The sequence below is a fragment of the Pteropus medius genome, unplaced genomic scaffold (genome assembly GCF_902729225.1).
Source record: "Pteropus medius unplaced genomic scaffold, Ma_sr-lr_union100, whole genome shotgun sequence".
Classification (NCBI taxonomy): domain Eukaryota; kingdom Metazoa; phylum Chordata; class Mammalia; order Chiroptera; family Pteropodidae; genus Pteropus; species Pteropus medius.
Window position 1 is genome coordinate 6,738,352 of NW_024354503.1, and position 25,111 is coordinate 6,763,462.

Sequence of the window (25,111 nt, forward strand, 5' to 3'; positions counted from 1 at the left end):
AAACTTTAGAAATACGTCCAACTACTGTCATGTTATCTTCTCATCCATGTTCTCTTGGAAGTGCTTATTTTAGATCTGTTTTTACTGTGATGTGAAGCATTTAGCCCAGGAGGGACTCTGTATTTTCAGGATTTATTTTCCTTTGGGGCTGGAGATGTTGTATCATTCATCTGCAAAGAAATACATCTTAGCTGCTGGGTCACTTTTATTGCTTACAAAGAGATTTTCACTATTTTTGATATTATATTTAATTTCATGGCAATAATTGGATTAACTCTGTGCTGGATGTACTCAGCTTCTATATCCCTGCCAACCAAAATCTGGATTTTAGCTTCTCCATGATGGCTAGTATTATGATACATATGGCTTGTAGATATGAGACATATGGCTTTCAACCTGATCAGGCTCAAGAACATGTTTTGACTGAGTCATAAATTTGTTGTGCCCTGTGTATAGTATAAGTTGGGTATTTAGGAACCCAACTTAATAACTCCTTTAAGTATGAAGAGTATGTATTATACAGGGAAGTCCATAGTAATACAAAGTGCTTGATACTAGGTGAGGAACATCGAAATTACTTCCCAGGTTAACAAAGTTCTAGAAATAGGACCAAAACAAGGTTGGAACTGCTTAAGCTGCTGATGTTTAGTGAACAATCGTTCTTCTTTTTGACTGTTTGTATATTAGTATTAATATTTTCGAGGCCTCTTAAAAATCATTGTTAATTCTCAAAGTTCACTATATTCCCCACTTATTCCTAATCTTCTTACTTTTGTATGTGTTATTCATTTGTAGAATACAAATGGCATTCGCACAGAGGAGATGGCTGCCGTGACAAAGGGGCCATCTGCCAAACCTGACTCTGAATGGGAGGGCCCCAAGCATTCAATAATTCCTAGTAAGAGTCAAATGACCACCCCGTCGGAGTCTCCGCAAAGCTTTGACTTTGGCTCCCTCTCCATAAGCAGCAAGGAGACAGAAGAGAAGGAGCAGGGAGCAGCTGGCTATCTTGATATTAAGGAAATGCCAAGAGGCCCAAGTGAGGAATGTATAGGAGTGGAGGAACAGGCCAGTGTCTTAAAGTTCTCAGTATCACCAGCTTCCTCTCAGCTGCAACTTGGTGAAAAAAAGGCAGAGAGTAGTGAAGAACATATTACACCAGGAGAGCCACTTGGAAAGCAAAATGGATCATTTCTTGACTCTCCTGTGGGTAACCAGTTCCCCACCCTCATTCGAAGTTTCCAGGTAGTAACGGATTCAGTGATGCAGGTCTAATGATTCACTTTGGGAGAGGGCCAGAATCTGTTCTGTGGAGGAGGAGGAGGAGGAGGAGGTGATGGTAATGGTGGTGGCGGTGGTAGTGGTGGTGGCGATGGTGGTGATGAGGGTAGTATCCTCTCTGCTTTTTTTTTCAAAATCGCACAATAAAATTGAAGCCCTTGATTATTTTAAAGAAATTTATGCAGAGTAATTAACTCTATGGCTTAGAAATGCTTTCTCCCCTGATGGCTTAACAAGACTCTTGGGGGGTAAACTCCAGCTGTTTATGAAGCTGGTGCGTGTTCCTCTTTTCCTTACTCAACTATGAGCTATGTAAAGAGGCGAATTTGTGAGACTCTTGTGATGAGGATTCTGTGGTGTCTTGAGACTACACTCAAAAAATTCAAATACTCTTAAGAGGGGTAACTGATTTTATTATGAGATTTCAGGCCCCAAATAATTGTTTATGTATTGCAATCACAGAGTACAGCCCACCACTTCCACTGACCCTACTCACAGGGTCTTCCGTGATCATAAGCACTAATCTCCTACACTAAGGTGGATGGCCACTTTATCACAATCAAATGGTAGTTTCAGGGTGATTTATAGTCTTGGGGGAAGGTGAACTAATGAACCTTTAATCAAAAAAATCTTTGATATTCCACTAATGTTCATTCTTCTGAAATTCTGAGATTAATCACCAGGTGGTGGTAGAACTGATTATTTTCTTTCCAGTTTTCCAAATATTGTTTCTTCTCAGTAACTCTAAAGTGAATATCTGACATTGATTTGAAAGAAGTTAATGAATTCCAGGGTAATGCATTTCATTGCCACTGCTGTGGAGGAAATGTGGCTGGCTTTCTTAATGGTACAATCACAAGGACAAACAAAAGTGACTGCTATTTAGAAAATAGTTTTATATTCAAATTCCGAAGGTCAGTCCCAAGTGTTTGGTATCACCAGTCATAATTGTCTGATCTTATAGCCTTCCATGAAGCATATGAAAGTGATTACAGTGATGCTGTTCTTTAATATCCCTCATGATTTGATACCTTGTCAGGGCTACTTTGGAATAGTGTCCAAATCTTAGGCAGAGACTGAGCTAGACCTTTGCTTGATTAGAGCTATCACTTTGGTCAAATCAATGTCAGAAGATTAGTTCATCACAGCCTTCAGAAGATTCCGGTAACTCTGTTTCTCTACCGCTTCACAGCCTCCCCTGGTGAAGACTCAGACTGTCACCATCTCAGATACTGCCAATGCTGTGAAAAGTGAAATCCCAACCAAAGACGTTCCTATTGTCCACACTGAGACCAAGACCATCACTTACGAGGCTGCTCAGGTAGGACACAGTTTGATGTTCTAGAACCAAAGACTAGAAATAAACAACCTTTCTTCACAGGGTTTCTAATTATTTGCTGCAAATAATGCTAGGCTTTTCTGGGGCAGTTCATTTTAGAAGACATCACTTCTAAGTGATCTAGGGATGTCCCAAAATACTTTATTTATCTTGGATATGATTGCTTATATCTACCCAATTCACTTAGGGAAGGCAGTCTAGTTTAATGGTTAAAAACATGGGCTTTGTCAAACAAACCTGAGTTCAGATCCTGTCTTCTCCATTAATTAACTTAAGCAAGTAAAGGAATATTTCTGATCCTTGATGCCCCATTCCACCCCTGACCTCCTTCCTACATGATGTTAGTACCTGTGTCTATCTCATGATTTTGTTGTGAAGATTATATAAGATATAGTACTATATGGAATCGACTTGAGCACCATGCCTGAAAACATAAATAAATAACAGCTGTAATAATCATCATCAATTTAGTACAATTAAATTAAATTTAAACTTACATAAGAATTTAAGTATTTAAAATTTTTGTTTACCTCCTACTTTTAATAAAATTTCTCCTTCATTTTTGGTAATTTGAATGAGCTAGAGTTGCTTATGTTGAATTGTTTCTCTTTTTTTTATTTTTAATCCACAGAAGTCAAAGAGAAGAAAAACTTTTCCCTCTGTAAACTGAGATGTTATTTCATTCCTGCAACAAATATTTCTTGAGTATTCATATGTTAGGCCAAAGCAGTGTACAAGGTAGAGACATAGGTCCTACACTCTGGAACTTACATTCTAGTCAAGAGAGACAGGCAATAAAACACATAAATAAATGTATAAATTTCAAACAATAATAGTACTATAAAGAAACTAAGAAAAAATAGAGTTTAATAATACCGGATTACATGAAAGCTTCCCACTTTGGGGCTAGAATAGTCAGGAGATCCTCTCTGAGGAGGTGACATTTTAGCCGAGGCCTGCAGGATGGCTAACTGGATAACTCTAAACAGATTGTTAATTTCTCTAAGCCTCTGCTTCCTCAGCTGCAAAATGGGGATAATACTACCTTCTATTGAAAGATTTGGGGGAGGATTAAGTGAAATGATGTCTATAAAGTGCTTGGTGCATTCTTTGACATTTGGTTAATGTGAGAATGCTTCCCCTTCTCTCTCGTGTGGTCTAGAGTATGGAAATTTGAGTTTGGTAAATAATGAGAGAAGTTCCTTGAAGTTTTTTAGTAGTGGTGATAAAGTGGCATAATAAAAGCAATAATTTTGGAAGGAGATTCCAAAAGCTTTGTGCTGAATATATTAAAGTAGGGAAATGCCTGGTGACAGGAATATGACTAGAGCAGGTCTGGGGAGATGCTTGTAAAGAACTGAAGTGTAGCCTGAGGAAATGAGAAGAAAGAGCTGTGTCAAGAGAGATAGAAATGAATGAATAGGACTTGGCAGTTGAGGGGACTGAAAAGGAAGGAATAGGAAAGTACTTTAAAATTGGGCACACTATTCGCCAGAGGATGTAGGAAGGAAATACTTGCTTATGAGAGGGAGCCCTTTAAGTTGTCATTACCATTGAAACAACCTAAATGTCCATCTTTAGGGAACAGGTTAAATAAATTATGGTATATCCAATAAGGTAATTCCGTGCAGCTATTAACAAAACTTCTGATGAGAGTAATCTACGTGATAAATTGGTAAGTAAAGTATAGTGCAATATGGTATAAATAACATGTAGAAAAAAGTACCTGGCACATACATAGTAAGCCCCAGATAATTATTTGCTGTTGTTATTATTTATTTGCTATAAGTATTTCTACTTCTGTTTTTATTGTCTTGCCAGACAAGCCCAGGAGATGGGGAGCCAGAATTGGGTTTTACTGTTTGTGTATATGTATGCGAATGTGTGCTTGAGGTGAAATTTACATACAGTGAAATGCACAGATGTTAAGTGTTCAATTTGATTGGTTTGACAAATGTGTATACCTGTGTAACCAAGACACATTTGGGATACAGAACATTTCCATTACTGCTTTCTTTATAGTTTTTTTCCAGTCAATCCCTACCGCTCCAGGCAGCTACTGCTCTGATTCCTATCACCATAGCTTAGTTTTGCCTGTTCTTGGACTTCATATAAATAGAAGTATATAGTAGTACACTTTTGTGTCTGAAGATGGTTTTCAGATTCATCTATGTTACATGAATCCATAGTTCACTGTTTTTAATTGTTGAATAGTATTCTGCTTTGCAAATGTACCATAGTTTGTGTATCTTTTCATTTTTTGATGGACATTTGAATTTATTCCAATGGGATAAATATGAATAAAACTGCTATAAACATTTATGAAAACATTTATGTTCAAGTCTTTCTGTGGACATATGTTTTCACTTATGATGGGTAAGCACCTAAGAGTGGAATTGCTGCGTCACAAGATAAATGGATGTTTAACTTTATAAGCAACTGTCAAAGCTGCACAACCATTTTGAGGAAACATTGGTAAGAGGGTCAAAGAAAAGAAGCCTGATATGGGAAGAGTATAAGTTGGAAATCATAACAACATCTCTTCCATCTTCCACCTTCTTTGGGGACAGAAAGGGAGGAGAAAGGTGGATGGAAGGTAGAAAAAGAATCACAGGTTTAGTAGCAAAGTAGCTCTTTAAAAGGATTTAGCTCTCCTGGCATTCAAATTTATATTCTCATAACAATTTATAAAGTACTTTTATTTCTATAATCTTTTTTGAGCTTCAAAACAATGCTCTGATGGAGGCAGAGCACATACTACAGTAATGCCTGTTACAAATGAGAAAACTAAAGCTCAGAAAAGTCAGAATAACTTGCCCAGTTATTTGAGCTGGGACCCAAACCCGAGGCTTTGGACAAGAAGTTTCTTGCCCTAAGCCCTAGTTTAGACACTAATTATAGAAACTTGACAAATTATTTAACCTCTCTGGACCTCAGTTCTCTTAACTGTACAGTGAGCATAATAACAGGACCTACTCACGGCAATGTGAAGCACAGCACAGGGAATATAGTCAGTCATGTTGTGATAACTATGTGTGGTGTCAGGTGGGTACTAGACTGATCTGTAAATTATATAAATGTCGAACCAGTATGCTGTACACCTGAAGCTAATGAAAATAATACTGAATGTCAACTGTAATTGACAAATAAAAAATCCATAATCAAACATAGGACCTAGTTCAGATATTGAGAATTGTAATTGAGATAACGGTTGCATTATGGGCTTGGCATATAGTAAGAGTACAGTAAATATTAGTTAAGTCTGAATCTAAGGTAAATAAGTGGGTCTGAGCTGAAGAAAGTTTCAGCGAACTAGGTAATAATATATCTGGTATGAGGGTGGCTTGTGCGTAAGACTTAGGTGACACAACCACGTTCCCTCTCTTTGTTTTGCCTAGATTCCTACCTAGAAGGGAACCCAGGCAGGGCCTCTCCTCCTTCCACATTCTCTTCTCCTCCTTCCACCACCCCCCACCACCACCCACCCACCACCAATATCTCAAAGTTTTGCCTTAATGAAATGGAATCCTACTCATAAAAAGGTTGGAGGCCTCTGCTTACAATACAAATGACTTATATAAAGAAGCAGGGAAAGATAGTAACCTAACACATTTTTTGCTGCAAGGTTCTTTGTGAAAATCATTGCAATTCTCTAACTCCCCCTCTGAGATGGTATACAATACCTGTAACAGCCATTTTAGGTCATTGTTATCTGAAAAGCTTGTTGCCATAGGCAGCCTACATCATGCTGTTCTTCCATCTTGACTATGGGGTTATCAGCAGCTCTGAGGTTAATGGCCCAAACAGGTACTGATAACCGTTCATCAGGCTAAGTTTGGCCCCTGCCAACCATCTCTCTTCCTTTCTGCTAATGTCGTTACTCAGCTTGATCATAGTATGTTTGTTTTGGTCATAATATGGTGAGCTCCAGGGGAACAAGAAGTAGCCCTAACTCTTGTTCTCTATATAGATTAGCTGTGTAGCTCAGCATTTAAAATACTTTTAAACCCCTCCTATAATGAGGATCCATTTTAATAATAATTTTGTCAGAAACGTCATTGAAATATTATAGATATTCCCTTCTATTTTGCCTTAAAGGGACATTTCCTCCCTCATTTGCTCCAGTCTCCCATCTCCATCTTCAAAGAAGGTAGCCAGAGGTTCCTTGGCCCCTTAAGCTCCCGTAAGGACCTTTCCCAATCTTTTCTAGAAAGTTCACTTTATGATTCAGAACCCAACCAAGAGTTTATACCTTTCCTGCCTTGAGCGGTGGTAAAGAGCTCCAGATCTGTAGAGAGGACAATTGCCACTCATTAGTTTTGAGTCCTTGGGCAAATCATTTATCTTCTCTGAGCCTGAGTTTTCTTACCCAAGAGTGCTAGTAAATATCTGCCCTTTCTATTTATTTCACAGAGCTGTGTGAGCATCAAAAATGATAATGTTACAAAGCCATTTGTGAACTATAAGATGCTGTACACGTGTGCATAGTTATTGTCACTCTTGTCAAACCTATGGCTTATACTCTGCCTGCTCTTTCTAATCCACTGCTGTCACTGACCCAGTGCTGAGGGAAACTGGATCCATTCAGCATTTTTAGAAGGAGCCTTGTTGTCAGGCAATTTATTTATTAATTAAGAGATCACTGTAAGAGAATCAGGTTTTTGCTTTAGAATACAGCTAAGAGGAAAGCTGGGTCTTGCAAAATTTGCTCACAAGCCTTCCTGCAAGGCATGATAATACGTTGTGTTTCCTTCCCTTCCATAGACTGAGGACAGCAATGGGGACTTGGACCCAGGAGTCTTGCTGACAGCTCAGACCATCACATCTGAGACCACCAGCAGCACCACCACAACTCAGATTACCAAGGTAACAGACCAGTCAGAATGTCCTTCTAGAATCCAGTGGCATGTCAAGCTTGCTGTCTCTCTGTAGGAAGGACCCCAATCCATAAACGAGGGTTTTCTCCTCCATCCCTACTGAGCCAAAGTATTCCAAATGTCCTAGCTACAAAGGCTGTGCTGCTCGCCCCTCCCAATTAACCTGGGAAACCCCTGAGAGTACTCCTGCCTACTTAATAGTCTTGGAAAGTCACATGTGGTTATTCTCTTTACACATCCATCTATCTCTCTGGTTAGCAAGTCCCCTATCTGGCTGTGGAGATAAGTTTAAAAAGTTAGTTTAAGGGCAGATGTTGTTGGTATTATTATGTAATCATATTTTCCAAGACAAAAGTCATATCCAGGATCAAAGCCATGAGTACTACAGATGCTGAAATATTGAAATTATTAGAATATTGTTTATGGGGGCCAAAGGGACAACAAATCTAAAATTAGAACTACTCCCAGAAAATGAAGGACGAATCTGTTGCTGTAACACTAGAGAAAAATGCATTTTCTTGTACGTAAGAAATCTAGATTTCTGGCCAAGCTCTGTCATCAACACACAGATGACTGGAAACCAGTTACATAATGTGTCTAGACCTTGGTTTTCTTCATTTGTCAAGTAGGGAAACCTACTCATCCTGAGGGGATTATTTGAGGATCTTTTGACATCAATAATATGAAAATGCTTTAAAATAAAGAGCCAAATTTCAATGTGCATGACATTTTTGTTCAGTCTTTTTATTTATTTTTTCCTCCTGAACATAGTCAAAATATACGGGAAAAGAGAAAAAACAAAATACCTGTCTGATTTGTTTACTCACTGAATTTCTGTGGTATTGGGAAGAAGAAAAAGGAAAAAAAAAGAAATAGAGAATTATGACTTTCTGTTTAACTCATTAAAGACTTTAGCAATCCAAGGGGATAGAGGTTTGCTTGTTTAGCAAATCCAGCCAAGATTTTGGACAAGTGGATGAGAAAGCTGTTCTATCCAATACTCAACAGCAGATTAAAATTTGGTGTAGAGCCTTCAGAATAATTTCTGACTGTTTCTGTTTTCTTCCTTTCTCATATGACCACCTCTCTTCGGTTTTAGACTGTAAAAGGTGGCATTTCAGAGACCCGGATTGAAAAGAGAATTGTGATCACAGGAGATGCCGATATTGACCATGATCAGGTGGGAATGCTGAGGAGATTCTGGGCATGGGAGAGGTCCCTGGGCAGCAAGATAGATTGCATGCAAAAGACACCTCTGCCAGCTTCATCTCCAAAGAGCCCCCTCTTCTACTCTAGCTCTTACTCTGGAAGAAGGACAAAGGAAATCAGACTGAACAGGCTGGTGGGATTGGGGCCGCTGATTGGGGAAGCAAGTATAATAGAAGGAACACGGATTTTAGACTCAAAACACCTGTGTGCACATCCTGGGTCTTACCATGTTCTAGCTCTTAACTCCCTAGACCTCTGTCTCCTCATCTGTAAGATGGGCATTTTAGCATCTTCCTCTCAAGGTTGTGAGAATCAAGTGAGATATGAATGCACATGTGGCACATCATGGGCTCCAAGTAAATAGAGCTCTTGCTCTTCAGGGGATCTCATGTACCTAAAGACAGTAGATGATAATAAAACAAAAGGAAGGTATGATCTCCACCCTCAGTGGGGGTGAGGAGACAACTAGGGGAGATAGACTTGACTTGATTTCTGTCCTAGATCCATCACTGACTGTGACCTTGGGCTTTACCTATGAATTTTTTTACCTCTCCCAAAAGAGTAGGTTGATCTAGATAATTTCTGGGCCCTTCTGAGTGCTAAAATTTTGTGTCTTTATGTTAATTAGATGCTAATTGTGTGTTACAAGCAATTAGCAAATAATAAGGTCAGGATTAATGTTCCCAATTCTCTGCCTGTTGAGGTTAGAACAGTAGAGCTGCAGAGAAGAGGGGGTGGAAGACACTGCATGCAAATGCTTCTGGAATCATTGACAGGAGCGCTGGAGCAATAATTCTGTGGCTTTTATGCTGATATGCTGAGTGCCTTAAAAAAAAGAAAGAAAAACTGAGCTGCAGTGCTGGCAGTTCCCTTGGTAGCAGGGTTGAGACTTACAGCTAAGAATACTGGGCTCAGGGTCCTAGCAACAGTCCTGCAAAGCCCAAGTAAGAAGCCTTGCAGGCTGTTTGCCCCAGCTCAGTGGATCTTGCTGCATTATCACCCTGCACTCACCTCCTCAGTCCAGTGTGATTTGAGCCCCTGGTGTGTGCTCAGTCTGTGCCGGACAGCAAGAGCAGTGGGATGGGAAGGTGTTTTGGGTTTGGAGTGAGACAGACCTGGGTTGAATCCTGACTCTACAGTGTACTGGCTGTATGCCTTTGAACTGGTTTTCTTACTACTCTCAGATATAGTTTCACCATCTTTAAAATAAAGATAATCATAGGTTTCTTTCAGGGTTGTTATGACAAAGAGACAAGCACACTTGCTAGCTCAGAGAGATGCTCCAGTGAGCCTCACGGTTCTAGGTACTGAGGAATACGCGGAAGGGATAAGATATGGTGCACTCTGGATGCGGGGAGGGAAGCACTCTAAGAAAGACTATTCAGGAGTAATGTGATGCAAGCTTTCACAGAGAGACTGGTGAAGGCCAGAGTAACCAAAGAGAGGGCTTGGGCTGGGCCTTGAAGCATGAGCAGATGAGTCAGACAAAAAGGGTCAGTGAGGATGAGAGGTGGTGATTCCAAGAATGGCTTTCATGGAGTTGAGACCTAAAAAGGTTTCACTTCTTCTCCTGTCCCTCCGTGTCCCTCCTAGAGGTAGTTTATAAGAGCCAGGGTCAACAATCAGCTGGTCAGATCTAACTAGAGTCCTTTTTGATAGGGGCCCTGTCCCTAAGAATCCCCATGCCACCAAAGGCTATGTCGGCCTCTTATACCTCGGGGTACTCCAAGCTAGTCTCAGAGACTTGCAGCCCACAGGGAATAGTGGCATTGCCGCTCTTTCCCTTTGCTTTCTCTAGCTTTTCAGAAATGATCAAAACTCCTCCAGGTGCTAAAACAGAGTTCCCCTCCACAAAAACAAACAAACAAACAAAAAACCCTGAAAGACAGTATGATAAAGAGGAAAGAAAGTCCGATGGACTGAAGTTAAAACCCTTGTTGCATTACTTACTAGCTGTGAAACATTAAGCACTTTATTTAACCACGGAACCTCAGTTTCCTTGTGTATAAAATGGAAATAACAATACTACCCTCATTCATTGGAGATTAAATATATAATAATAAGTACTGTGGTTAGGCCAGTGTGTGACATATAATAGGCCCTTCCACGCTTCCTTCTTTTCTTCTCCCTACTTTAGCCAGAAACATCTCTTCCTTTTGGTAGCACGCTTCTTTATTTTCCTCCTCTGTTCTGAACTTCCTGGTTACCCTATGCTGAGCACAAATTTTGCTTTGTCCTTTAGACTCACTTATGAGTGAATCCTCCCAGACCCACCGAGGTGCAGCCATCACCCCTGAAGTCCTTCACTGATTCCTTGACGACAGCTCTAACCTTTCCTGTCTCTCTTTTCAGCCCAGGAGCCTCCCTATTCAGGATAGAGTGGACAAGGTCATTATCAGCTTGGCTTAGCCTAAATGCTGCCCTGGTACTGCAGATAGGATTGAATTTGCCAGAGAAATGGTGTCTTATGACCCCTGCCTTCCTTCATAACCAGGCTGCTTTCTGCCTGATGGGTGTCCTTTCTGTCTTTTTCAGGTTCTTGTACAGGCTATCAAGGAAGCAAAGGAGCAACACCCAGACATGTCAGTGACCAAGGTGGTTGTTCATCAGGAGACTGAAATCTCTGAGGAATGAGCTCAGGTAGGGGCTATTCTCGCTGGGGTGGAGGGTGCTCACTGTCCCAGCCTCAGAGAACAGCAGACAGGAACTCCGGCCCCTCTGGGAGCCTCTCCCCACCCCCAAAAGGACTCACCCTGGGGCTTGATACCGTGAAATCAGAGGAAAGACTGATGAGGGCAACACAGGAGGTTATTAAGTGTTTGGCTTCAACTAAAGCAGCTAGGTCTCCTTGTGTCCTCCCGCCCTTAGCAGGGCCATGGTGGGTTGGAGGATGTAACCCGACCCACCTCCTGAATTTTCACGCAGCCCCCTTCTTCCCCACCTTGCCTTCCCCCTCTTCTCTCTGCTGCTTTGCTCTCTACTGTCAACCGAAGAGAGTGAAACCCGGGAAACGGGGGACAGGAGGGCAGGAAAGAAATGGCTCAAGTTCTGTGAGCAAACGCGGGAGTTGGGAGCAGGGCAGCCGCTTCTCTTTGAGAGACAGGGATCTAATAAATTGACGACTGAGAGTAGTTTATAAATGATTTTAAGAAGCCATCAGTTAGCAGGCAAGACTAGATCCTATAAAACTGTTCAGGCCCTGATTGTCACTTGGAGCCACAGAACTTGGCAATGGGACTGGGTAACAGACTCCTAAGCAGGATTTAAAAACTTTGCTTCTCTTTTCTCTAGGAACTATTTACCCCCGACTCCCCGCCTATTTCCCATCCAAGAGAAAACCAGCAAAATGATAAAGAAGCTAACCTGCAATAATCAGACTTCAGACGTTCAAGATTATCTAAACCACCAGAAAATTAATTTCATTTTCTATTTGGAGTTTCTACCAACAGAGTCTTCTAGATATCACTGATCCTTTTGAATACCTTTTTCTATATCGTGATATCAGAAATTGTTCAACTTTTCACTCTATGGACTGTTTTTAAAGAGCTTTTTGGTTTTTTATGGGGTGATTTGTAACCCCTTCAACCTAGCCTCTCCCCATTTATTTCCAACCCAGATACTGACAGGGTCCACAGAATTCTTTAGGAAATTCTCCAAAGACTCTGTCAGCTGTGTTGGGCCCAAAGCCAGCTTAGTGGGTCTGCCCTGCTCCTCTCCTAGTTTTATACCCTTTGGATGACGGCAGAAACTTAAACAAAAAAAGCCCTTTCTCAGAGCCAATGACTTGACGTTCTCAGAATGTCAGGCGTGGTGGCCCTAATCCACAGACCCCAAGAAAATGTCTCTGCCCCTTTGTGGAGGGTGGTTTTGGTGAGGTAGAGACCTCTGCTAAGAATGTAGTATTGCTTTTTGTTCTTCCCTCCTGTTCTTTCTTTTTGGAGCTTCTTTAGATCAAAGCATAAGAAGTTGCTTCAGATATATCTGATACTGTGAATGTTTGAACAGATTTGTGGCCTTCACCTTCCTGCCCTCCCTCCCCTTTTACCTCATCAGAAGCAGTGGCTCTGCTAAGTGCTCCTCCCACCTCCCATCTCAGGAGATCAAAACTCAGCAGAAAAATAGGCACTTTTTGGCCAAAAGCACTAATGGCACATTCTTAGTGACGATTTGGGCAAAGAAAGTAAATGAGGTTTTTGAAAGGTTTTCTAGTTCTGGGAATGTGCACTACACATAGGGGAATGGTGGGATTTACCTCAGTCAGGTCCTGCTGAGACGTATTTCCAGGTGGCAATCCCTGGGCGTCTTCTTTAACCCTGGGATGATAGGTGAATGTGACTCAGAGAGGGGGTTTTGTTCCTTGACCTGTCTTCTCCCCACCAGCACCTGCCTGCAAACACCCTTCTGGAGAAAGGGAATTGGCTTTTAGGGGCCATCCTTCCCACAAGACCCCACATGCCAAGGAGTACAAGCATTAGCTGTGCTCATTCCCACTTACCATCTGAGGTCTGTTGGGGTTTGTGGGCTTGATTTTTATGGTGAGTTTGGGTGTAATTTGTTTTGTTTTGATTTTGAAAATGAGGCCTGATATTCACAACTCCACCATTCTTGGTACAGATTTGGGGGCATTTTTATTCAGTAGAACTTCTCTAATCTTTTAGCTTGCTTCCCACAAACAGATCTGCCTGGAAGTTCTTAGAATCCTAATTCTAGAATGGAAATGAATTCATGAGATAGACGCTGGGTCTATCTCATGATGGAGGCTCAAGGGCAGTGAGCAAGAGAGAAGTCTGATGCCTCTGCTCTCCACAGTGGGGGCCAGCAGCATGTGTCCAAAGTCTCCATTGGCTGAGTTTTGTTTAACCAACTTGGTTGATCTGAACTAATTTCAGGGGTGTGAATTTTTCTTTTAGTAGTTATGTGAGGTTGTTATTAACAGACAGCTCTCTCTAGGGAGGGACAGGAAGAGCTCAGATGGGATGTGTGTCAGGCTTGGAGAGATTGTCCTGTCTCAGGCACAGACTTAAAGCCTGTCAGCATAGGGTCTGAAATGACGGGGGTTTCCTGAGCTGTGTTGCCAGGAGTGGTGGTGAGGTTAGAAGTCCAGCTCACATCAAACCGGCATGCGATGTGAGCTCCCTTCCCAGTGGCCCACTGTCCTGCTGAAAGCTAATGTGAGTCCGAAAGCTAAAACCTATGGAATGAAGAAGATGGAGGAAAGGAAGAGTGCACAGCATGTGCATTATAGAAATCTGGCAGACCGAATGCCTTTCCAGCCATGATTTAGACAAGCTAGCAAGAGGGGTGTCCTTCCAAGCCTCTTCTCCTTTTCTTCATCTCTGGTAACAGATCTTGGGGTTTGGCAATAGTTTAGGTTTTTTTCTTCCTGCAGAGTGTGTGTGTGTGTGTGCTTGTGTGTGTGTGTGTGTGTGTGTGTGTGTGTGTGACAGTGTGAAGAAAAGCAGACTTCTGTCCAAGGTGGTAGAAGGGGACTTGGCAGTTTTCCTAAAGTGACTCAGACACACCACAGTAACAGCTCTCGCTGCAATTTTATTTCACTTGAGAAAGACTTCCTCCAAGCCACATGAGATATCAGCCACCCACCCACCCACCAAGCTGGACCTGCATTTATAAGCTGAGGGCCCACACAGCCTGGCTGCAGAGACCTGTCGGGGCATGCCTGCCCCCACCCCTGAGGCCCCCACCGTGTTCTGCAGGGCAGCTGAGGGTGAGGGGACAACAGTCCAACTTGGGAAATGGAACCAGAGCTTGGCCTGACCAATGCCAAGGAATGCTCGTAGGATCTCAGTCCCAGGCTGGTTGTTTTATAAATCTCTCTCAATTGTATTATTTTGGTGACAAAAATGAAGGAGCTTTGTAAAATTTTTAAAAATTATGAATCATATCAAGTAGTTGTTTACATTTCTTGACAAAATAGGAACTATGGCAGCAGAATCAAATTGGCAAAATCCTTAGGTTAAATAGGCAATAATTAGGTCTGCTGTTTGGCCTTCCGTAGTAAGAGAAGTGGCTGTAGTGTTTAGATATGTGTTTGGTCTTGCTTCTTGTACTGCATTTTTCAATAAACTTAAAAAAAAAGACTGAATCTGAGGATTGATCGACTTTTAAGGTTCCCTTCCAGCAATTTGGGAAAAATTAGACATGGATGGGGAAGACCCAAATTCAAGCCATTTTCTAAAGTAAGCTACCTACATTGGGCAAAATGCAGCTTCAACATTGTACAAAAGGATTTCTGAGAACTAGTGAGTGTTTTTTGCCAACTGGAAGGTTTTGCAGCATAGACCATGAATAGGAGAGAAGGGGGGCTTCTCAAACCTGTATGGAGAGGGCCCAGACCCTCAGCATAAAGGCATTGGCAGTAGTGTAGCCCTAGTGGGATGTACCCTGCATGACTGAGGGAAGAAAGGGGTTGAGGTGGTAGGAGTTAAAGGCTCAGTCCTCATCCCAGATGGCAGTGAAGGGTCTCAGCTCTACCCCATTGCCCATCTTCCTGGAGGCCCAAACCCCCATCACCAGTGCCACCTTGGAGGGAACCTGTCACAGCCTATCATATAGCAACCTACCTTCCAAGTACTAGGGGGGTCCTTGCCCACCACTTTGGGTTTGCCAAGACACCAGATGCATCTCCCAATCACTCTGGCCTGGACCTCCAGCCCCCTCAGGTACCTTTCCAGGGCTAAGGCCACTTCAGAGGCTGAAGGAATTCCTGAGGCCGAATCATGCTGGTCTCCAGACTCCACATTAAAACATATTCTCTCCAGCTTATTGAACCTTTGTGCAGTTGGCATTTCTCTGCCACTTCTCAGGATGCCTTAGCAGCTGCCAGGGCCAGAGCATCCATTCCCCAGCCTGGGATGTGACCCAAGCATCTACTAGACATTGGGACTCCTGGTCCAGTTACCATGGTCCATGCTGCAGCCTCATAGCAGGCTGTCCTCAGCTCCTCAAACCCGGGCCCCGAAGTCCCCTCCTCCTCCTAACTTGGCATAACCCCCTAGGCTGAGGCGATCCAGTCGTGGCCAGCTTCGGTGAGCACAGTCCCGAGCTGCTGGGGCCCCAAGCAGGAGCTCTCCAAGGCCCAGATCCAGAGACTTGGAGTGTTCAATGCAGGAACCAGAGGGCTGCACGGTGATAATCACATGGCCAGTCTGGGTCCGTGGCCCCCAGGGTGGGGGCAGCCCCGAGCCCTTCAGCGGGTAACTGTTGAGCAGGGCAGGTAACCCCAAGCGAGGATTAGCAGGCTCTGAACGCAGACTCCGCACTGATGGGACAGGTGAGGTACCCCGACGCGGGGACAGGTCCCAACTTTCTGGTTCCGCACAGCCTATGGCTCGGGGAGTCCTGGGGCCGGGGCTGGGAAGGAGAGCGCAATCCCAGCCCGGGCCGTCGGGGGACCGGAGCGCCTGAGCCCGCAGCACCCCCTGGCGAAGCCGTCGCGTTTCCAAGTCGCGGTTCTCGTAGAGCAGCGTGTTGGCGCAGATGAACACAAACAGGCCGACGCCCATGACCACCGGCCCGAGGAGCCGCAGCCGCTCGTGCGGTCCGTGAGCCCGGCCCGCGCCGCGACCCTCGCGTCGCAGCTCGCTCACGGGGGGCGCGCTGGAGTTGGCAGAGCGGGGCCCTGGGGCCCCGGTGCGGTGCGGCCAGTAGCCGGCCACTGCGATGCCCATGCCCACCAGTACCACGAGCGCCCCCAGCGCCGCGAACGCCCCCGACGGCGAGCGCAGCCGCAGCCGCGCCCGCACCCGCAGAGGCTCGGGCGGGGAGCGCGGGCGCCGGCGGCGGCCCAGGCGGCGGCCCAGGCGTGAGACGCGGCCCTCGGGGCTCCTCCGCACCTCGCCGCAGTCTCCAGGGCTCCCGGCTGTCATCTCGCCGTCGTCTGGGCGCTCTGCGGAGAGAAGACAGAGGCAGGGACTGGATCGACGGGCCTAGGTTCGGAGCGCCAGGTTGGGGGCCCAAATCCGGGAGGGAAGCTCGGACTGCCTTGCCCAGGACGCTTGGAGATCCCTGGCGGCCACCCCCGGATTTTCCCGGGCTGCCAGGCAGGGAGCCGCCCCCACTCCGGTTTTCCGCAGCGGCGCTCGGAGCCAGGGCCGCGCGGCAGAATCCCGAGTTGGCCCGGCCGGCGGGCGGAGGGGGCGGGGGGCGCCGGCTGCTCCCTGGCGTATCCTCTGCTGCGGGGCTCCGGCCGCCGGCGCCCTCTTCGCCAGTCCGCGGGGCCGGGGCCTCGGAAGGTGTGGGGCTCCCCCGCAGTGGCGTCTCCACGGTAAGTCCCGCCCGGGCGCGACCTCACCCCCGCACGTGGCTGCACCGTAGTAAAAGAGGGAGGGGGGCGCGCAGACCGCCCGGGTCCGCTGAGGTGGCTCGCGGGCCCCACGTCCCCCTACTGCGCTTTATATACCGCATCGTAGGAAGGAGGGGGTGTCACTGACTCCAGCCTCTTCCTGCCCGCCCCCTCCTTCCAGACCTCCTCAGTCAGCACTGAAGCTGCAGCAGGAGAGACTTGAGCAAGACTCCGGGAAGACGCTCTCACCACGACCAGCGGCAGACTTTGCCCGGGATTTCTTTAAACTCCAAAGAAGAGGCCGCCCTCTCCCCCAGCTGTCAGGCTGTGGAGGGCAGGAGGCAGGGGGCTGCGGAGCCGGGCGCAGGGCCATGTCCGGTGGACTCCCCTCCTGGCTCTCCCGTCGGCCAGGACAAGGCTGTTCCCGGGTTGCAGCGTTTCCAATTCCAGCTGCTCGGGATGAATCATCCCCCTTTCCCGCCGCCTGGCCTCCTTTCCGGCCTCCTCCGCCCCAGGCCTCAGTGGCCAGCGTCCGGCCGGAGCAGCACCGCCCCTGCGCCTCGGGCCGTCCGGCTAAGGCTGAAGCCCCTTCCGGCTGCTGGTCCAGCCCGGCCTGCATCCTGGGGACTGGATCCGGGCCGCAGCAGAAGTAACAGGACAGCGTGTGGTGTGGCTCCCCACGGAAGGGGTGGGTATGTGAGAGGAGAGTCTCCGCCCAGGCGCCCCGGGCCGCAGGAGAGGAGGGTTAGGACCTCGCGATCCGGGGGTGCATCCTCAAAACACCAATCTGGTTTCTAAACAGCTTCAGCGCTGGAACCGACCCCCAGGCCCCAGGGAGGAGGCTTTGCTACCCCCACCAACTCCCTATCTGCACCCCCAAAGCTCAAAGCAGAACACCCATCCCTGCCTCCAACAGGAGAGCTGAAAGCCCAGGGCCTAGCAAGGAGCCGCAGCGTCCACCGCGACCACAGCTTGCTTTTCACAGATGGCAACTGCGGCCCAGAGAGGAGCCTGCCGGAGTCACACCGCCACACAAGGCGGGGGCTCCACCAGGATCTGACGCCCCCAGACCTAGCCCCGCCCTGGGCACTTCACACAGCCACGGGAGCGTCCTGGCAGGAAGCGAGGCCCGTTGTCTCTGAGTGTGGAGCCCTTTCGCCAGCCCTAAAAGGGAGAAGTGACCACCCTGCCCCAGGCCAGTCCTGGCGCCTCAGTCGCAACTCCAGAAGGGTCACCCCTGAGCCACAGCGCGTCCCTGCGGGAAAGGAGGCAGAGGCGTGCAGAGAGAAGGGGACATGCTCAGAGACCCCGAGGCTCTGGAGGGCGTGAATCGACCCTGGGGACCCCAGGGAGGTGGAAACTAGGAGACAAGTCCGAAGGTCCCAGCGCGCGGGAAGTTGCTCAGAACCAGGTCCCCGGCACTCTGGGATCCCGCCTCCGCCCTTGTCCACACTCGGGTCCGGGGGGGAAAGGGAGACCCAGCTCCCGCCTCCCCCCAGGGGCCTTTCCGGAAAGAAGGGCCAAACAAAAAGTTGAGGAAAGTGGGGGACGAACCCTAGGACCCTATGTTTGCTCACCTGGCACCGCAGCGCCCGGGTGGGTCCCGGTCGGAGTCCGCGCACCCGGGTCTCTACGGAATCTGGGCCCCGGGTCCCGCCCCCGGCCCCGCCCCACACCGCCCCGGCCCCGCCCTCCGGGAGCCCAGGGAGCAATCTGGCCAGCGCCCCGCCAGCGGCCGCCGCTGGAAGAAAGCGGCAACTCAGGTCTGAGGGTCGCAGGTAAGCGCCGTGTGCGCGCCTGGTGACTCGGAAGTGCGGGGGCCCTGGCCCCCCGCTTACGCCGATCGCAAAGTCCCAGGAGGGCGCTCTCTTCCCAGGTGGGGAAACTGAGACCCAGAGAGACCCCTGCCCAGCTCCGCAGCGGACAGGACTCGAAGGCCGCACTCCCTCCCGCGCCTCCCAGAGCCACCCAGTCCGGGCGCCCACTGGTGCTCAGCGCGGTCCGGGGAGCTGCCCCGGGAGGCGGCCCGAGTTCCTGCTCCACCAGCCCTTCCTCTGTCCGAACCTCACAGCCTTTGTAGTGACCTCACCTTTAGAAACAATAGGTTAAGGATAAGACATGGTACGTGCTAACGGCCATGTCTCACTTCTAGTTAGTTATCTGCTAAAAATTTATTAACTAAAGGGATTTACTGGCTGGATCACTGCCTATAGGTACAAAATATTTTAACAATGACGCATTCTGCTTCTGTACCCCTGCTTGCTTACCCACCTCTTAGTTATCAGTTAATGAATGGAGGAGATATAGTCTTTTGTGTAAAGATTAAGGATGTGGGGGATGGGATCGAGGGCTTAAAATCTTTGTGCCCCTGCGTCTCGGGGCTGCTCCTTTGCAAGGACAGCCGCCGGCTAATAAACTGTCTCTTGGACTAGAGCACTCGAGTTGGGCCTGGTTATTTCGGTCACAACATTTGGAGGCCCCAGCGAGATCTTCTCGTTGTGGGAAAATTGATCAGTGCACCAGGGCGTTAGACCATTTGCGGTTGGGGAGGCCTCTAGGGCACTTGCCCTAGCCCACCGCCCGTGGTTTCTCGCTTTGTGGAGCGTGATCTTGGGAGTGCTGAGGCAGTTTTTGGTAGGGGCCCCAGGACTGTGCGGACGTCGGACGCGACAAGTAAGTCGGTGGTCGACTGAGACTGTGACGACAGTTTTCTCAGTCTTGTTTTTTGGTTCGTTAGTCTGTGTCTGTTTTTCTTGTGTTGCTTCGTGTGCTTTACTGTGGAACTATGGGACAATCACAGGGTAAGCTAACACCGCTTCAATGCATGCTTAATCACTTTAAAGATTTCCGTCACAGGGCAAAGGCTTATGGTGCTTTAGTAATCCCTTTTGATTTGCAGCGGTTTTGTCAACTAGATTGGCCGACCTTCGGAGTAGGATGGCCCTCCGAGGGATCATTTAATTTACAGACTGCATTTCGGGTTCGGGGTGTTGTTTATGGGAACCCGGGGCATCCTGACCAAATTCCTTATATTGATGTATAGATTGACGTTGTTTCTGATGCCCCTAAGTACTTACAGAATTGCGGTCGCGCCCCCGTTACTGTAATGGCAGCCATACCCTAAGGTCTTAAGAAGCCCCCACCAGTGTTGCAGGGCCCTCCGTCGGAGGATGACTGGTATCCACCACCCTATCATGGTGATGGGAGTGGACATCCTCCTCCGGAAAGACCAGAACCTCCTGTAACCCGGTCTAGGGGTCGTAGGCCACCTTCCCCTGATTCAACCTCCCTGAAAGAGCCAGTATCTGTTCAAGCCCCATTGAAGGTGATTCCAGGAGGTGGAGGTGAGCCTACTGTCATCTACTCGCCGTTTAGTACTAGTGATTTATATAATTGGAAATTGCAAATGCCATCCTTTTCAGAAAAACCACAAGGATTAACCTCCCTTCTAGAGTCTATTTTTTTTACCCATCAGCCCACTTGGGATGATTGTCAGCAGCTTTTGCAGGTTTTATTCACCACTGAGGAAAAAGAAAGGATTTTGCGGGAGGCAGCCAGAGGAGTCACGGACCCGAATGGGCTGCCAACAGCAGACTTAACCAGGATACAGGCTATGTTTCCTACTCAGTGTCCCCAGTGGGATCCCAGTACGGATCAAGGTAAGGAGGCTCTCCTAAGGTATCGCCAGTTCCTGCTACAGGGACTCCGGGCTGCTGCACGTAGACCAATAAATCTGTCCAAGGTAAGCGAAGTAATTCAGACCAAGGATGACTCACCTGCAGAATTTTTAGAGAGACTATTAGAATCTTACCGCTTGTATACACCTATTGACCCGGAGGACCCCAACAATAGAAGAGCCATTAATTTGGCCTTTGTGAGCCAGTCGGCCCCAGATATTAGGAGAAAGTTACAGAAGCTAGAAGGTTTTGAGGGAGAGAATTTATCCAAATTGCTAGAAATAGCCCAGAAAGTTTTCAACAATAGAGACGATGTGCAGAAAATAATGTTTGTGGGGAAGGGACCTATGCCAGGCAGAGGAACAGGAAGGGGCCGAGGAGGAAGATCAGGATTTGTCGGGCCACCTGGACCAGGAAGTAAACAGGTTGGCCTTGAAAAAGACCAATGTGCGTATTGCAAACAGAAAGGGCACTGGAAGAATGAGTGTCCCAAGCAACCAAAAGGTGACAAGAAAAATACAAGCACCCCAATTCTTCTGGAAGATAACTAGGGGTATTGACTCAGATGCTGGGACCGTGGAAAAGACCAGTTGCACACTTATCTAAAAGGTTAGATTGCGTGCAGGGTGGCCTAATTGTCTGAGGGCCGTTGCAGCCATGGCAGTTCTAGTGAAAGAAGCCCACAAATTGATGCTTGGGCAGCCTGTGACTGTTATCGGACTTCACTTTGTGGAGCGGCTCCTGAAGGGACCACCCAAGCGATGGATATCGAACGCTCGAATCACCCAATACCAGGTACTCTTATTAAACCCTCTACAGGTTCAATTTGCTAAACCGACAATATTGAATCCAGCAACCTTACTCCCAGATGATGATCCCCAGGAACCTGTACATGATTGCAGTGACCTGCTTGAAAGCATAACTGGGGTAAGACCTGACTTACGAGATGAGCCTTGGCTCAACCCAGACGCCACCCTGTACACGGACGGAAGCAGTTATGTCACAGAAGGCGTCAGGTATGCGGGAGCAGCGGTAGTTGCCGATGATACTGTGGTTTGGGCTCAGGCTCTCGGACAAGGGACTTCAGCCCAGAAGGCCGAGCTCATGGCATTAACTGAAGCTCTTAAATGGGCTTGAGGGAAAACTGATAACATCTACACTGATAGCCGATATGCCTTTGCAACGGCACATGTACATGGAGCCCTGTACAAGGAAAGAGGACTATTAACATCAGGGGGAAAGGAAATTAAGAACAAGGAGCAGATTTTGGCTCTTTTGGAGGCTATCTGGCTACCTAAGAAAGTGGCTATTATCCATTGCCCCGGCCATCAAAAAGGGAAAGGAGCGGTAGAAAAAGGAAACCGCTTGGCAGATAAAACAGCAAAGGAAGTAGCCAGAAAACCAGTGGGGACTAACGTTATAATTGGTCCCCTTCTTGTGCCCCCCTTGGTACAGGCTCCAAACTATAGCCCCCAAAATATAGAGTTGGGGAAGCAACTGCACAGGAAGTTTGAAAATGGGTGGCTTTGGATTCCAGATGGAAGGCCACTCCTCCCTGCCGCTCTTGGCAGCCATTTAATCAATCAAATGCATAACGCTACCCATCTTGGAGGAACTAAGTTAATTGAACTGCTAAAAAGAGACTATTATATTCCTGGACTAACCTCAAAGGCTCGGGATGTAAGTGCGCGATGCCCAATATGTGCACAAGTCAACTCTTGCTCCACCACAACAGTAGGCAGTGGCGTGCGACAGAAAGGACAAGCTCCTGGAGAACATTGGGAGGTAGACTTTACAGAAGTTGCCCCTGGCACTTTCGGGTTTAAGTATCTTCTGGTTTTCATCGACACCTACTCTGGATGGACCGAGGCCTTTCCCACTAGAAAGGAGACTGCACAAGTAGTAGCTAAGAAATTACTCACAGAAATAGTACCTCGATTCGGTTTGCCCTTATCACTGGGGTCCGACAATGGCCCGGCATTCATTGCCCAAACAAGTCAAATGTTAGCTAAGGTATTAGGGATTAATTGGAAATTACATTGTATTTACAGACCTCAGAGTTCAGGACAAGTAGAAAGGATGAATAGAACACTTAAGGAATCTTTAACTAAATTTAAGCTGGAAACTGGGGAGAATTGGGTGAGCCTTCTTCCTTTTGCTTTGTTACGGGCCCGGTGTACTCCATATATTATGGGAATTTCCCCTTATGAAATAATGTTTGGGAGACCTCTCCCTTTATTCCCTAAAATTGGAATTGAAAAGGTTACAATAAGTAATAACACAAGTCTCCTTAAGTCTCTACAGGCCTTGCAACAAACCCAAAATCAAGTCAAGGGCTTGATTAAAGCTACTAGACCGACTCCGGGGACATCACAGCCTCACCCACATCATCCAGGTGATTGGGTGTGGATAAAGAAGATTCAGCCTGCTAGCCTAGAGCCCCGGTGGGATGGTCCGTTTCCAGTAATCCTGACCACACCAACAGCTGTCAAAGTTGCAGGAAAAAGACATTGGATTCACCATACTCGCCTTAAGGCAGCTCAACCTCCCCCAGAAAAGGAGAAATGGAAAGCAACACCCACAGAGGATCCACTCAAGATAAGACTCTCATGGGAATAATTGTGTTAGGGTTAGTTGTTATTACCAATGTACACGGGAACCCTCATCAACCTCAACAGGCTCAATGGGAATTGATTAAATCAGAAACAGGTATCTCCATATTAGTAAACCAGACTATGTACCAGCCTACATTTCATGTAGATTTGTGTAATATACTTGGGGAGGAATTAAATAAGCAAACAAAAGAACAGATGCTAGCAGGATCAGGACCGTGGTGGGGCTGTGGAGTTAAAAATTATGAAAAGGGTATCCAACAAGTGTAGTTATATATGTGTCCTAGAGAAGATCAAAGCACTTGCAATAAGCCTAACCAATATTATTGTGGTCATTGGGGTTGGGAGACCATAGCCCCTTGGAAGAGCACAGACCCCTTTCTGACTCTTACACGACCTAGTCAGTCTTCCTGTGCCACAGCAGGGAAATGCAATCCTGTCGTTTTTACTGTCAAAAATTGGGAAGATCCATCTTGGGTGACTGGGAAAACTTGAGGATTAAGGTTGTATGTTTCTGGAGATGATCCCGGAATGTTAATAACAATACAAAAAAAGCCTGTCCGGATACCGTCGATAGCCATAGGTCCTGTCGGGTCTAATAATGAAGGGTTAAAGGACTTAACTCCTATCCAGTTAACAACTATTAGGAATACTAATAACATCTCTTAATTCCTTAGCTGAAGTAGTACTGCAGAATAGGAGAGGTTTAGATCTCTTATTTCTTAAGCAAGGAGGTTTGTGTGTAGCATTAGGAGAAACTTGCTGTTTTTATGTTAATCATTCTGGTATTATTAGGGATAGTTTAGCATTAATTAGACAGAGGGTGAAGGATAGAAATAAAAAATTAAGGCAGGGCAGTAACTGGTATGAGTCTTGGTTTAATGAAAATTCCTGGCTAACCACGCTATTGTCAGCCATAGCAGGGCCATTAATTATGCTGATATTATTATTAATTTTTGGACCCTGCTTACTAAAGTGGCTTAGAAGTTTAGTACAGTCTCACATGACCGGGGCAAAGATTTTAATTTTAGGAGCATCAGCCCCGACGAGTTGGCCGAGAATTCCAACTTCTGACTCGAAGATTGAGTCACTGTAAAGAAAACCAGTGGGGAATGTAGTGACCTCACCTTTAGAAACAATAGGTTAAGGATAAGACATGGTACGTGCTAACCGCCATGTCTCACTTCTAGTTAGTTATCTGCTAAAAATTTATTAACTAAAGGGATTTACTGGCCGGATCACTGCCTATAGGTACAAAATATTTTAACAATGACACATTCTGCTTCTGTACCCCTGCTTGCTTACCCACCTCTTAGTTATCAGTTAATGAATGGAGGAGATATAGTCTTTTGTGTAAAGATTAAGGATGTGGGGGATGGAATCGAGGGTTTAAAACCTTTGTGCCCCTGTGTCTCGGGGCTGCTCCTTTGCAAGGACAGCCGCCGGCTAATAAACTGTCTCTTGGATTAGAGCACTCGAGTTGGGCCTGGTTATTTCGGTCACAACAATTATCATCTTAGGAGAACAGAATAGAATATAAAATGCATTTATATAATCAGAGACTTTTTAGATCTATTTGATCAGAGAAAATGATGAAATACCTATAAAAGAAATCTTTAAAGTGGCAACATACAGATAGGGAGACTATATAATACCAATATATTATATAGAGAAGATAACAGCATCTGACACCGTGTCACTCACTTTAGGGTACAATGAGGATTTTAATGGTTAATTTTAGCTGTCAGCTTGACCTGGGCATGATACCTAGATGTTTGATCAAATATCAGTCTAGATTTTTTTTTTTTTGATGT

The 25,111-nt window shown here is 46.4% G+C and overlaps 2 protein-coding genes and 1 long non-coding RNA gene across 26 annotated transcripts in view; 2 read left to right on the plus strand and 1 right to left on the minus strand.

Moving 5' to 3' along the window:
- EPB41 (erythrocyte membrane protein band 4.1) overlaps positions 1 to 13,144 on the plus strand; it is a 154,373-nt gene extending 141,229 nt beyond the window's left edge. For 11 of the 22 annotated variants that reach the window (XM_039854324.1, XM_039854326.1, XM_039854303.1 and 8 more), the window contains 6 exons: positions 796 to 1,245; positions 2,474 to 2,602; positions 7,385 to 7,486; positions 8,597 to 8,677; positions 11,242 to 11,346; positions 11,998 to 13,144. In XM_039854324.1, the coding sequence (XP_039710258.1) occupies positions 796 to 1,245; positions 2,474 to 2,602; positions 7,385 to 7,486; positions 8,597 to 8,677; positions 11,242 to 11,340 (861 nt within the window). In that variant the 3' untranslated portion in view covers positions 11,341 to 11,346; positions 11,998 to 13,144. The remainder of the gene's footprint in view (positions 1 to 795; positions 1,246 to 2,473; positions 2,603 to 7,384; positions 7,487 to 8,596; positions 8,678 to 11,241; positions 11,347 to 11,997) is intronic. The other 11 variants (XM_039854328.1, XM_039854329.1, XM_039854313.1 and 8 more) reach the window with 3 other exon arrangements.
- A 1,089-nt stretch (positions 13,145 to 14,233) lies between these two features.
- Positions 14,234 to 18,665, minus strand: TMEM200B (transmembrane protein 200B). 3 transcript variants are annotated; one of them, XM_039854331.1, is made up of 2 exons: positions 18,586 to 18,665; positions 14,234 to 16,612 (listed from the first exon to the last, which is right to left on the minus strand). In XM_039854331.1, exon 2 carries the CDS (start codon positions 16,590 to 16,592, stop codon positions 15,669 to 15,671), a length of 924 nt encoding a protein of 307 aa, XP_039710265.1. In that variant the 5' UTR covers positions 16,593 to 16,612; positions 18,586 to 18,665; the 3' UTR covers positions 14,234 to 15,668. The 3 variants fall into 3 exon arrangements, with proteins under 3 accessions (XP_039710265.1, XP_039710264.1, XP_039710267.1); XM_039854330.1 differs by lacking the exon at positions 18,586 to 18,665 and adding an exon at positions 17,258 to 17,659; XM_039854333.1 differs by lacking the exon at positions 18,586 to 18,665 and adding an exon at positions 17,192 to 17,401.
- Positions 18,666 to 19,407: 742 nt separating this feature from the next.
- On the plus strand, positions 19,408 to 24,392 carry LOC120596065 (uncharacterized). Its single transcript, XR_005651075.1, has 2 exons — positions 19,408 to 19,681; positions 22,981 to 24,392. It is a non-coding gene; the product is annotated as an uncharacterized LOC120596065 (long non-coding RNA).
- Positions 24,393 to 25,111: the final 719 nt, after the last annotated feature.